At 35.5% G+C, this 12,676-nt stretch overlaps 1 protein-coding gene across 1 annotated transcript in view; it reads right to left on the reverse strand.

Moving 5' to 3' along the window:
- Window positions 1–12,676, reverse strand: part of cdh13 (cadherin 13, H-cadherin (heart)) — a 415,446-nt gene that overhangs the window by 271,138 nt on the left and 131,632 nt on the right. Inside the window, exon 3 of the mRNA XM_015368155.2 lies at window positions 10,406–10,617. Within this exon, the coding sequence (XP_015223641.1) occupies window positions 10,406–10,617 (212 nt within the window). The remainder of the gene's footprint in view (window positions 1–10,405; window positions 10,618–12,676) is intronic.

The following is a 12,676-nucleotide window of genomic DNA, read 5'->3' on the forward strand; positions in this document are numbered from 1 at the left end:
ACTTCAATAGTAATCTTTTTCTATGTTGTGTACTTCCTGTTATCTTAAAAACCGCTTGTACATGGATCTTACATTGAGTAATGGCACTGATTATTTTTTAGCTTTATAGGTACAGTCTTTCCAAATTGCAGCCTGTGTATTTTTTAATCAGCAGAACTCCGACATAGGGGGCACTGGCCAAGATGTGGTTATGTGGTTATGAATCTACAAACTGCACGATGTCAAAAAACGTGCACTGCTATTTTATAGACAAAAGGAATGCCAACCCAGTAAAATATACGGAGTAGTATTCCCATAATATGGAGACAATTAGATACTGGAGAGGTTTTTACAAATAGGAGGAATGTCTGAAACATTAGAACAAGAGTTTATGAGATGAACAGTACTGTGTGAGCATCTCATGTGAAATCACCAAACTAGAATCTCAGACAGAAAAAAAAGTATATTGAATAATTAGAGGAACTAATTATTCATGATACTGATGGCACTGTTAGAGCTGTCTGTCTTTCACAATCCTCCTCAATGATAATACCATGGCTATGACATTAACCTCAAGAGTCCTTTGCTGAAAAAAATGAACTCCTAGGAACTGTGACACATTTATTTTTATACAAGAGAGTTTTGTTGAAAAATGTGTTTCATGTGGTGACTATACAATAAAAAACACTAGCACATCAGACCTATGTGTTTTAAACCCTATAAACTTTTCATGTCTTTCAAACAAATTTTTCAGAAGTGGCTATATTCCGTTTTTATATGTACAGACTACTCGTTTAAATCATTGTTTTTCATAAAGTGAAAACGTTTCTCTTTTACACAACCTGTATCTGTAAAAACAGAGCAGAAAACACTGGCTCATACTTAGGATACCTGTCTGTAGCTTTACTTGATTCCAATAATAACAAATTGTGTTTATTCCCTCCTTAGAAACATCCTCACCCAAACTAGATTTGATTACAGGGTTTAAAATTGCTACATATTCAAAGACAGCAACTGAATAAGATTTTCCTTCCCAAAATAATTTTGCTTCTGTGTGGATATCCCAGGGTAGTGATTATCCCTTAAATTGGCGTTTACAAGCCGTTCTGCAAAAGCTGTGCGACTCCTGTAGGGTTTCTGAAGAGCACATATGATTCACTCAATTCTAACTTATCTTCCACAATCAAAACAACATGAACTGAAATCTTAACATATTAGGAAAACCCAGGAGTGCTGCATAAAACTATATGAAGAAGAAAAACGATGTGTGGATCTGGTTGCGTGGGCTAGTTTCTGCTGTAATTAATGTGAACTTCCTGATTTAGAACTTTAATCAGTTTAGGTCATTATTATAGACATCATTATAAATATACCTGTACCACAACACTGTAAAAATTTATATGTTGCCAAGAACTGTCACTCAAAAACAGGAGAACACGCCCAGGTTTTAACAATGGTATATGAAATCAGTAATAGGGATAAAAGAAATATTCACAGCCAGCTAACTTAAGTTTACAAATTTGAAAGCTTAATGCATTTCAACCAATAAATGTCAATATTTGGAAGCTTGGCATAATTAAACCTTAGAAGACAGATGTCTTTAGATGAGTTAAATAGACAACAAAGCATTTTAATGAATTTCCAATAATGATATACAGAACTGTTGCTTTTTTTTCTGAAAGGAGATTCTTTTGAATTGATTGTGAACTAATAAGTGTTCTTAATATGCAAAGCACTAGATTCATTTTAGAACTTCTGCTTTTGGTAGCTTGTGCGTATGTATTGTAATTCATTATTGTACATCATGGTATAAAACAAAACAAGGCTACATCATTAAAGCAGAAAAAGTTAATTGCACCTTTTTGTATTTGTAGTCTAGTATTGTATTTCATGTAAAAATAGTATTTGCACTATTTTTTACCACTTTTTCCACAGAATGGTTCCCATCATGTTTTTATGTCTGACAAAGATTATGGTTTTGAGAACACACTTGATAATTTCTTCCACGAGACATGAATGTTGCTTCATAAAACTGAAGTAGTAAAAAAAACTCACAACAACATAGGTGACAGCTGTTATAGATTTCGACAATATCTTTCATTAGACAGATATTACTAATCTAGTCTCCTGCAAGTACATAGCTTTTGTTGGGTGTCCTGTGAAAAATAATATGCACATTTGTCTATCTGTCTATGTATGTGTCTATGTATGATGGACATGTGAATATTAATTAGTACTCAATGTTTCACAAGGCAGAAAAGCATAAACTTAACAGTGCATATTCCCATAATTCATTAAAACTGCCTGCGCTTGCTCTTAAAACACCATAAATCTGAGGTACACAAGGTATCCCTTGTAAGACATACACAGTATATTTGCCTGTTTCACTGGACAAAGTTAGCTATGCCTCACTCATGAATAATAGAGTGAGTATAGAGCAGTAATAGAAGTATTTTTAGGTAGTTCTGTTTAATACCGCTGTAAAACAGTGACCAGTGAAACAGTGAACAGTAATATTCACATTCTAATTACCCACTGAATTTCTCATTTAAAACCGCCTGCTCATAAAACAAACTATAACCCTGAAAATTCCACTTGGATATTGACCATGAACATTACAATGCCTCTGAATACATCAGAGATCAATATTCAAACAAAGGTAGCGTTCTGCCACAGAGGTGGAGTAAAACACTAAAATATAGGCTTGCTTGATGTCCAACTGTAAGATGTTTTTTGTCCATTGCAAATGTTCTACACATACTATACTATAGAGCATGAAAGGAGTAAGCATAAAGCTTACTGTCCATGCACTAACACTGCACTAATAGAGGACAAAATTAGTCAGCACCTCCTGACTAATAACCAGTAAACTGGTAGTTTACTTATAAAGCTGCTAAAACATTTGGAATTTAAATCCAATTACTTTTGTAATTTTATTTTTCTTTCCTCTTTATATTCATTTTTAAATTTGCACACATTAAACATGTATACGATATACATTTTAAAATGCATTTCTTTCCTCACATACTATATACTATTTTAAAATTTTAATTTTAAACCTTGTAAAAATATATACAGTATTTGTAATAGATAAACAGTATAAGATCTCTTAGCCAAAATTCAGTTCCCCTAAACCACCTGGCAATTGAATCTGTGATTTATAGTAAGCAAACACATTAACAGTAATAGCAATTCGCACATTAAAACACAAGGCAATACAGCAGTTTCTGTAAAATAAAAAGAACATTCAAAACATACTGTAATTATGTACACTGTTAATACCAAATCAATTTATTGTGCTAAGGAAGGATATGTCACTCACACCTTCTGTAATCACTGTGAGCATTCTAGCACTATAATAGAATTTTCCAAAGTAAAAAATGTTTTTCATAGCAGCAGAACAATTGTGGTCACCATATTAAAAAAGAATGCTACTCTGGAATCAGTCATCAGGGCAGCCAGATACTCTATATTCCCATGTGCAACAGATTTGTTCTGTGCCCAACAGGAACTAAGAGAATTACATCTTCTCAGTACAGTATGTAACAGAGAAGACAAGTACTCAAAATCCTCAAAGGCACCAAAAAATAAATCTGCTGGAGCTCCTCGGAAGCAGCAGTGAAACACAAAGCAGAGAACATGAGTGAAAACAAAGCGCAAGTGCAGTTCAGACTGTGAACAGGAGGCACTTCTTCATGTAAAGGGCTATGGCGGTCTGGAACAACGACCCAGCCAATGACCTGGTTTCTTCTGGAGGAAACTCTAGAATCAATTAGCTGCTGAACTAACTAGCAAAACCATTGGCTCCTCTCTTCTGTAACACTTTTTAAGTTAGTATTTTTTTCCAAGATTCTTAAGATGGAACTGAAGGATATAGATAAAACAGACTAAAGGTGAATTGCCCTGCAATCCTTTTATTAGAAATTGTTTCAGTTTAACCACCTAAGCATTTATGCCACCACACAACACTGCTGTATATCTATTGGTTTTCAATTCCCAAAACAAATAAAAGAAAACTGTCTCTTTTGAATTGTCCTCTTTTCTTGTGATCCACGTATGATCATTCTGCAATGCACATTCTAATATGAAGGTTTGTATACTGCATGCTGGATTCAAACAGATTAACATTTCATTATAAAGAAACAATATAAATAATCACACAGGATATCTGGGGTTTGTGCAGCAAAACTGCCAGTTAGTGAGATCTGCTTATTAGTATTTTGCATGCCTACATCAACTGAAAGTCTTGATAAAACACTCCTGAACTATCTGAAACAGAGCCGTTGACAGAGTGCTAAGTCTGCTTGTTAAAGCTTGTTTCAGGTTCTTCACAAATCAGCTCAATAGTGTAAAAGAAAATTAAGGTTATAATCTAGGGCTGTATGAGTAAGGAAAGCATTGAGCTGATTTATGGACATAACTAATAACGTTTTGGAGGCAGAAGTGTGCTGAAAGGCAATACACAACAAAGTGGATGAATATTAATCTTTGACATGAAGTTTAAAGAAATAGAATTAATAATGTCCAGTGGGCAGTCCAATGAAAAATTAATTTGACCAATTAATCTCGGAATGACAGATACATTTTTCATACACATCTTACACATACCGTAACAAATAAACTCTAAATAAAAATAGAAAATATATTTTAAAATAAAAAAGCAATAAGGAATTATCCATAAAATAAATGGTATGCTCATAAAACCCCATTAAACCATTGTAATAACTTTTTTAGCACATATTTAATCAAATTACTGTACATCACACTTGCACAGTAGAATAATGTTCTACCGATGATCACTCTTCGGGTCAAAGTCCTTCTAAAAAACATGACTTTTCATCAGTTTTACTGTAGATTAACAGTAGTTAAAACCAGGATATACAGTAGCCTCATAACATAACGCCGTCATCGCCAAGTAATTCTGTGCATTTAGACCAAAACATTCCAATTTTGTTCCCAACTGGAGCTCTTTCAAAGACACCATTGGCCTCATGGTGGCATTCCTAACAATTTCCATAGAAATGTGCCCATGATCTACTGTAGGCAGCTAGATCTGCTTAATAATCGACCACCATGAACATATTCAGTGGCAGTGTCTTTGAAGTTTGTATACCCTTCTCCTGATCTGTGCCTTTCTACACATTTATCCATGAGTGGTTTTGAAAGCTTTTTAGTTTTCATGGTTGAGCTGTTGCTTGAAATTTACTGCCTTACAGAGACAGGAATATTTTTTTCCCATAGTCATGTGAACCATTATTATTTCTCACTGTCAGAGACCATTCAACTAATTGTGTGACTTATCAAAGTAATTGTGCTCACCTGAACTAATACAGACTTGCCACAGCATAGAGGGTGGATACAAATGCAATCAATATTATAGTCTTTCATTTTACACAGATATTAACTTATTTCACCCATATAAATGTTCATGTCGTACATAAAAAATTCATGTCGTACATAAAAAATTCATGTCATACATTAAAACAGTCGTTACAAATACGGAATTACAAAAATAAAAAAATACTCAGCAAATCATAATTTCTAAATTGAAAAAAATAAACCAAGAATATAATCCAAGCAGTTGGTATAGTTAGAGGCACCTGAGATCTTAGTTCTCTGGCCCAGCCCAGGCAAAGAAATAATAAATCAGAGACAAACTGAAACATTTATTAAGAATGACAATTCTTACACAAACTAAACAACACAGAATCCAACATACAAATAAGTGACCCAAAGGCCTTCACTCTGACCAACCAGAAAAAACCTAGACTGCTTCCTGGTATTCAAAAGTCCTATATAACACATAATGGGCCAACAAGAGATATACACTTCAATCCTAAATAAAACAGAATACAACTCAAGATTAATCTCTCTTCCTATTTAAAGATCCTGAAAACAGAATGGGGCCCTAACTCCCTATCCTAAAAAATACATCCACTAACCAGGAGAGAATGTGTTTAACCTGGGGATTCTTTATAAAAGAAATCAGAGTTTCCTAAAGTAACTAAAATCTCGCTAAAACAAACTTAAAATAATTAAGTAAAATCCCAAAGTGAAGGTTTACTAGAGTAAGGATCTCTTGTCTGGCACTCACTTCTCCCTCTCTCTGCGCGTCTCCCCGCTCTTGGTTTCTGCCTTCCTGACTTTTTTATCCTGGATTTTCCACTGATGCAGACTCTGAATGTTCTACCAAGAAATTAATTCACAAAGGTAAGCCGGACAATTCCTTTTCATGTGTCCCAGAACCCCTACAGCTCAGCAGGCACCTCCACCTCCTTGCTTGGGACCAAATGACCATTATTTTCTAGATCCTGCACCTAGATCACCGATGAAGGCTCTTGGAAGTAAATGAGATTCAATAATGCTTGCTCACAGCTTTCGATCCGACCAACTCAGTTTCAGGATCCAATCACTGCGCGGTGCACCCCACCATCCAGGCCCCAGAGAGTTTCAGAAAAAAAAGATCAGATAGAAAAAAAACACTCATCCTAAACCTGAATTGGGACACAATATCCAGGGCTGCGAATACAAATGGTCTAATGAGAGTGTGAATGCTAACCCTAACACTACCTGGGGTGTCCACTGAGCATTTCCGCGATCTGAATCTGAGAATCTGAGCCTCTTTGGGCATCAGATTAAGACATGTTCCCCAAACCAAAAAGTATGAATGGGAAACAATCACACCATTGATCAATGCCCTTGCATGTGAATGAGAATCAATAATGCTTGATGATAGGATAGGAGCACGAAACCACTCGTCCTGAACCTGAATTGGGTCCCAATATCCAGCGCCTTTGTCATGATCAGTAGAAGAAACATAATCATGTTTTCATTTTTAAGGTATGGGTTGACAAAATGAATCTCAAAGGTTTAACAGATACGCACAAAACTTCTCACAAAAATAACATTAGCTATCTCAGTCAAGTTGATACTGTATGTTACTGTCAGAACATTTCTCCCTGATTTGGACACTAGACTTCACCAGCACAACAGCACATACAGTAGATCTCTTAAACCAGCAGTGGTAAAACTATTATATTGCCCAACACCAACATCATGGAAAATGATGCCAGACATCATGCAAAAGTGTCAAGTTTTCCCTTTGAAAAGACTATACTGGTAATGTTAGTAAAAGCCAATTACTGTGGTCATTTTTTATTGCCTAAAAGGATACGTTTTGATGGTACAGTACTGTCTTCTATCATAGTAATACAACTACTGTGCCAATAAATTATATTTATGAATCAGGAAAAAAGCACAATGAGATGGTAATAGTCTTGACTTCCATGGTAAAAGAGACAGTAAGTTTTATGAATTACCCCCATAGAAGCTGAAAAAATAAATACTATGACAATTTAGCAACTTAGAATATTTCCAATCTGCAAAAGATATGCTAGAACATTAAATTATACAATGATGCAACTAAATGATAAAGTTACAAGTCTCATTAGAACAAAAATAATTTTAAAGCCTTTAGGATACCCATTATATTAATGATGAAGAATAATTGTATGTGGTGAGGTAATGGAATCTCAATAATTGCACCAAGCTATCTTTTAATCATTTTAAATGCAGCTACAGCTTGGAGGAGGAAGCTACTATTTCATGACTGAACTATCAACGTAGTTCAAAGCAGAACGAGTTGCCAAGAAGAATTGATCTATTTCTCCACATTTGTCCTGTGTATTGTGACAGTGCACGAGAGGCAGATGCAAAAGTGGATTTTTAATTTCTTAAGTTTATTTATTAAACAGCTTAAGATGACACCATGCAAACACATATGTCTGTCTATCATAAATTGTAGCCTTAAAGATCAGTCTTAACAATAAATGAACAAGTGCCTGCAGTACAAACCTAAAATAATAATGCCTTTTCCATTATGGCTCTAAGTTACAAACACTACGCTATTTCATAAACGTTACACAGATGTGAAACCAAAACAGTATCACTATTTCATTTGTTAACTGCTTGTACTTGAATTCAAAGATGTGAAATGTTTTGTGAAATAAAAATGTATACTGAAAATATGTGTATTACTATCATTCATTTCCCCCTACATACAAAACAGTTATTTAATATGCATTTTCACATTGAAAGCACTACACTGTATATATAGGAACCAAAATATGATTTAAATGTCAATGTCATCTAAAATATAAAAATGGCCCTGTATTGTCTATATACTGTATATATACAGTAGAACATACAGTATGCATTATATAAAACTATATTATAATTAAAGAATATAATACATGTTGTACTAATGTTGTACCCACCTGAACTAATACATGTTGTAATGAGAACTACAGTAATCGATAATCAAATGACATTAAATGTCTTATGACCCCCTGACAGTTGCACATATTAATGATCAGACTACTTAGAAGACTAAAAATACCAACAGAACAGGATTCTCTTGTTTCCAATGTAAAATGACTTACCTTACATTAGGACGATATGCTAAAATCTGCTGTATAAAATTTTACAATATTAATTACTGGACTGGTTCTGGTCCATCTAAGTGGGGAAATGCATCTTTTAAGGAAAAAAATATGAATGAACCGCTTGAATGAACTCCTTAGAGAATGGTTAGATCTGTCTTTGAGTCACAGGGCAACATCAATTGGTATCTGCCTTACAGGGAACATGACAGTGGTAATTACAATACGTTAGACCTTACCTGTTTAACTTTGTTTTTTTATCATCATGGACTGACACAAAAGAAAATAGTCTACTACATCCATCCATGTCCACTGTGGACAGCAATTCTGCTGACAAATGGTTACACTGGTTTTTGAAGCCTGGAGCTTCACATAACTAGTGTGAAGAGATGGCACCTTGTTCGCCTGTTGTTGGCTGTACTGTACCACACAGGCTGAATTAATTCCCTCAACCCTGTAGCTGTCCAGAAACTGCAATAAACCATCTGATCTATACCTAGTTAACTGCATTAAGCACTGCAATGATGTAGACCAAGTTGTATTAAAGGTGTATCACATTGTAAGAGTACTCTACCCTAAAGCATAAAGCATCCCCCCCGAAACTGCATCACTTTCTTTATTTTCCTCATTGACTTCTTACAGTATGTTCCCTTTATCATCAAAACTTTGCAATCATTCCCTCACTTTACTTACCTACAGTATCTTTTTATTTATGGAAGGGAATCAGCCACACTTCAGTATCAATAAGGTTCCAGTACCAATTTTCAGTTAACAGTCACAGAATTGTAGGTTCACTCATGATATCCATGCTTAGCTAGCCATTCTTTAACAGAGAACAGACATTATCTGTACTTACCCAAAGAATTATAAAGGCTAGAGTACTACTGTATATTTTCGAACAATTACTAGTATTACATTACCAGTGGCAGCCACAGTACCTGCATTTACTGTATAATGCATAGGCTTTCCTTGAGTAAAAATGTCTCTAATGAATTGTGCTGATGCTTGTCACTGGTTTGGAGCATTAAACAGGTAATATGATATATAGCAAATACATACAACTAAAATGCATAAGGAAACCTAAGGATTGATTGTTATTAAATCCAATCATATTTCCACACTTTATGCAACTCTGTATGCCTTGATAGCTGTCCAAGCTCCTGAAATTTCAACTCATTTGTCTTTCATGTTTGTTGAACTGAACTCCACCTTTCATTCAAAGCTAAAATTCATATTATTCCTGGTGGAGCTGAAGGTCTTGTGAAACCTGAGGCTCGGTAAACCAATAACAGCTGGAGTACAAATTGTAGATTTCAGTCCACAAACCAACTCACAGAAAAAATGATTTTAAACATGTCATTTTTAAATTCCAAATTCTACCGTAATGTTTTGACATGCACCTTTATACTTGCTACAGTACATCATAAACATGAAGGCCAATTCCACAAATATAAATTCATAGAAATAAAAAGACCATTCTTTCAATATCATGCTCGGACCAAAGATTCAGAAACACTCAGAAAGTATGCTTTCCCCTGCTTTGAGCACAGCAGGTCAGTTAATCTGACAGTAGGAAGTATATGGAAAGCTAACACTGCATACCACGATTGCAGACAGTAAAGTCGACCCCTGGGGCACTCTCACCATTCAGCCCATAAACGTCTAAATGCTGACTTTTACATGCAATTCCTCATGTTTATAGGAAGTCGAAGATCAATGTCACCAATGTCTTTATCCCACAGGGAGTTATAGCTACTCAGTTTTCAGCTACAGCAAAGCTTATTTCTTTACCATCAATGTTCACCCTTTACATTTTTCCGGGTTTGAGAAAAGTTTTTTTATGGATACAAAAATATTCTTGATGTGTTATTTAGCCGTCATGAAGTTTAAATAACAATGATTGTTCTGAAAGGCCAACCATTGATGTATTCGGCAACGGCGCATAAAACAGTTTTTGAAAAGACTGTACTTGACATGAATTCTACCTTCAAGCTCTGAGAAATTCTGTGCGGTGCCCCAATGACTTTGACCTCTGCCATATCATCGGCGTGAGCAGTTCGTCCGTGGATGAACAGAAACGATCCTGTGTCTGTGATGTCTCTGAGGGCCACCAGGGATCCATCTTGATCCACTGTGAGGTACGGATGCGAGACTTCAAACTTCACGTTTTCGTTCCCTGCGCAGTCATCAAAATGCACTAGAAGGAGAAATAAAACAGTCAAACAAACATAGGAAGAAGAGACCATTTTCAAAGGAGGAAGACTGAAAAAGAGCAGAAGCTGTAACCTAGCGTCAAAGTCCATCACAAGCATTCCAGAGACAGATGTTTTCTTATGGGACAGATGCTGAACATCTTCAGACATATCTTATTTTCCACCAGTGTGAATTCTGGGGATAAGGTACCGACTTACCAGGTGATGTGTAAAATACTGAAATACTGCTTCGTGCAAAGACTACTGCAATGAAATCACTTAAACATTTTTCTGACCATGAAGTTTAAAAAGACAATAAATTGGGTACAGAATTTTGAAAGTGATTTACGCAACAAGAGACTGTACATCCCTTTGAAAAGAGAAAAGAGCATTATAGCCAGCTACAGTAACAATGAAATTTCAACACGTACAATTCATTATACGATAATATAAGATATTCAATACTATATAAGTCTTGTATCTTTGTTTTAAAACTGGTTTGTTTGCATGATGCTTGCTGTGAAGTTAGCTGGCCTGTTCTAACAGCTATATCATTAAAACTGTGCACTGAACTGAGCAACACAAACAGGACCATGGGGAAATATCTTCATGCACAAAGATAGTGCAGAATAGAGGTGTTGTTAGTTGGTTTCATGTGACCACTATCTATTCTCATGATGGTTTAGAATTGTAAAGAAGGCTTGAACAAAATCAGTGTCCATCTTATTTTAATCAGAATTCTTTATAAGCACCCATAACTGACTCTATAGAAGAATACGTCACTTTGTATATAACCTATAACATGATCTATCTTATTGTACTTGGAGACGATGAGAAATGAATACTATCTGCAATATAAAACTACAAAATATTGTTGTTTTTGCAACATATTCAACAGCTCTTAGTTTTTGACTTTCTGAATGAGCGGTGATTGGATTTTATATATTGGAGTTATAACCTTATTAATGTAGACTCTATGAGTGCAACAGCACCTATTCCCGGCACCTGGGTAACCCAGAAGGTACAATCACGTGTAAAGTATATTCTGAGTCAGTGGCATTACAGGCAAAAGATTGGGATAATTTGAAATTCTGACCTATGCCGAGGGTCATTAGGGAGATCAAAATTGTTATCTTCAATTCCAAGAATGAAGAGGAAAATGGAATAAGTGTGCATGTGCGTGTGTGGAGGAGTGCTTACTAATATAACTCTAAACGCATGACCTATACAGAGCAAAGTAAGGCTGAGAAATGGAGAAAAGTCCATCACCAGAGATCAATAGCTTCAAAAACTCCAGTGATTAGCTGTGCAGATGAAAATAGGACATCAGACAAAGAGCCTGGAGGCTACAGATCTGCCTTCAACCCTCCAGGCTGAAGGATGGCATGCAGTGGTACTGTACTGAAGATATCTAAGTTGAGTAGTCCCAAAAAGAAATGCCTCTACGTTTTTTCCTCTTTTGCTCTCTGACAGAAAATGGGTGCATCCTTTCTTGTTTGATATTTATCTACCTTGCACCGCTGTCTTAAATCTTTTCATTATGCTACAAATAGTCAACAGTGCACAGAATGGAAGTGGACATCAAACAAGATTTTCTTTTAAGACAAGTATCAAAATAAGCAAGAAAAGTGTCTTTGACTGATGGGACTGTCTCTAGAATGACTTTCACAGCCGTAAAACTATTTCTCAGGTGTCCAGGTCAAATGAGTGAGGAAAGCAAGAATACTGTCAATCCTTATACCGGCACATATTTTAGAAGAACAATGATTAATTCTGTATGACAACAGGGAAAGTCTGCAATGTCTCGTACACTAAAACAGGGCTCTGGAAAAGGAAAGTGGCTTTATTGAGAAAGTAAAAAAATTCAAAATGTCAGATTCTTTTCATTGTTGCCTTTTCATCTACTTATTGTTGTCCTGCTCAGATTCCCCTGTTGTATAAGTAACCATTCTAGGAGATGTCTTTTTTCAACTCCATTAAACCTTTCATGCCTAAAAGTCAACAATGGTGGACCAAGCAAAACAGAGGTTGAGCCCAATTCAATTTTATTGCCAGCCATCCTTC

Source organism: Lepisosteus oculatus, chromosome 20 (assembly GCF_040954835.1).
Source record: "Lepisosteus oculatus isolate fLepOcu1 chromosome 20, fLepOcu1.hap2, whole genome shotgun sequence".
Taxonomy (NCBI): Eukaryota; Metazoa; Chordata; class Actinopteri; order Semionotiformes; family Lepisosteidae; genus Lepisosteus; species Lepisosteus oculatus.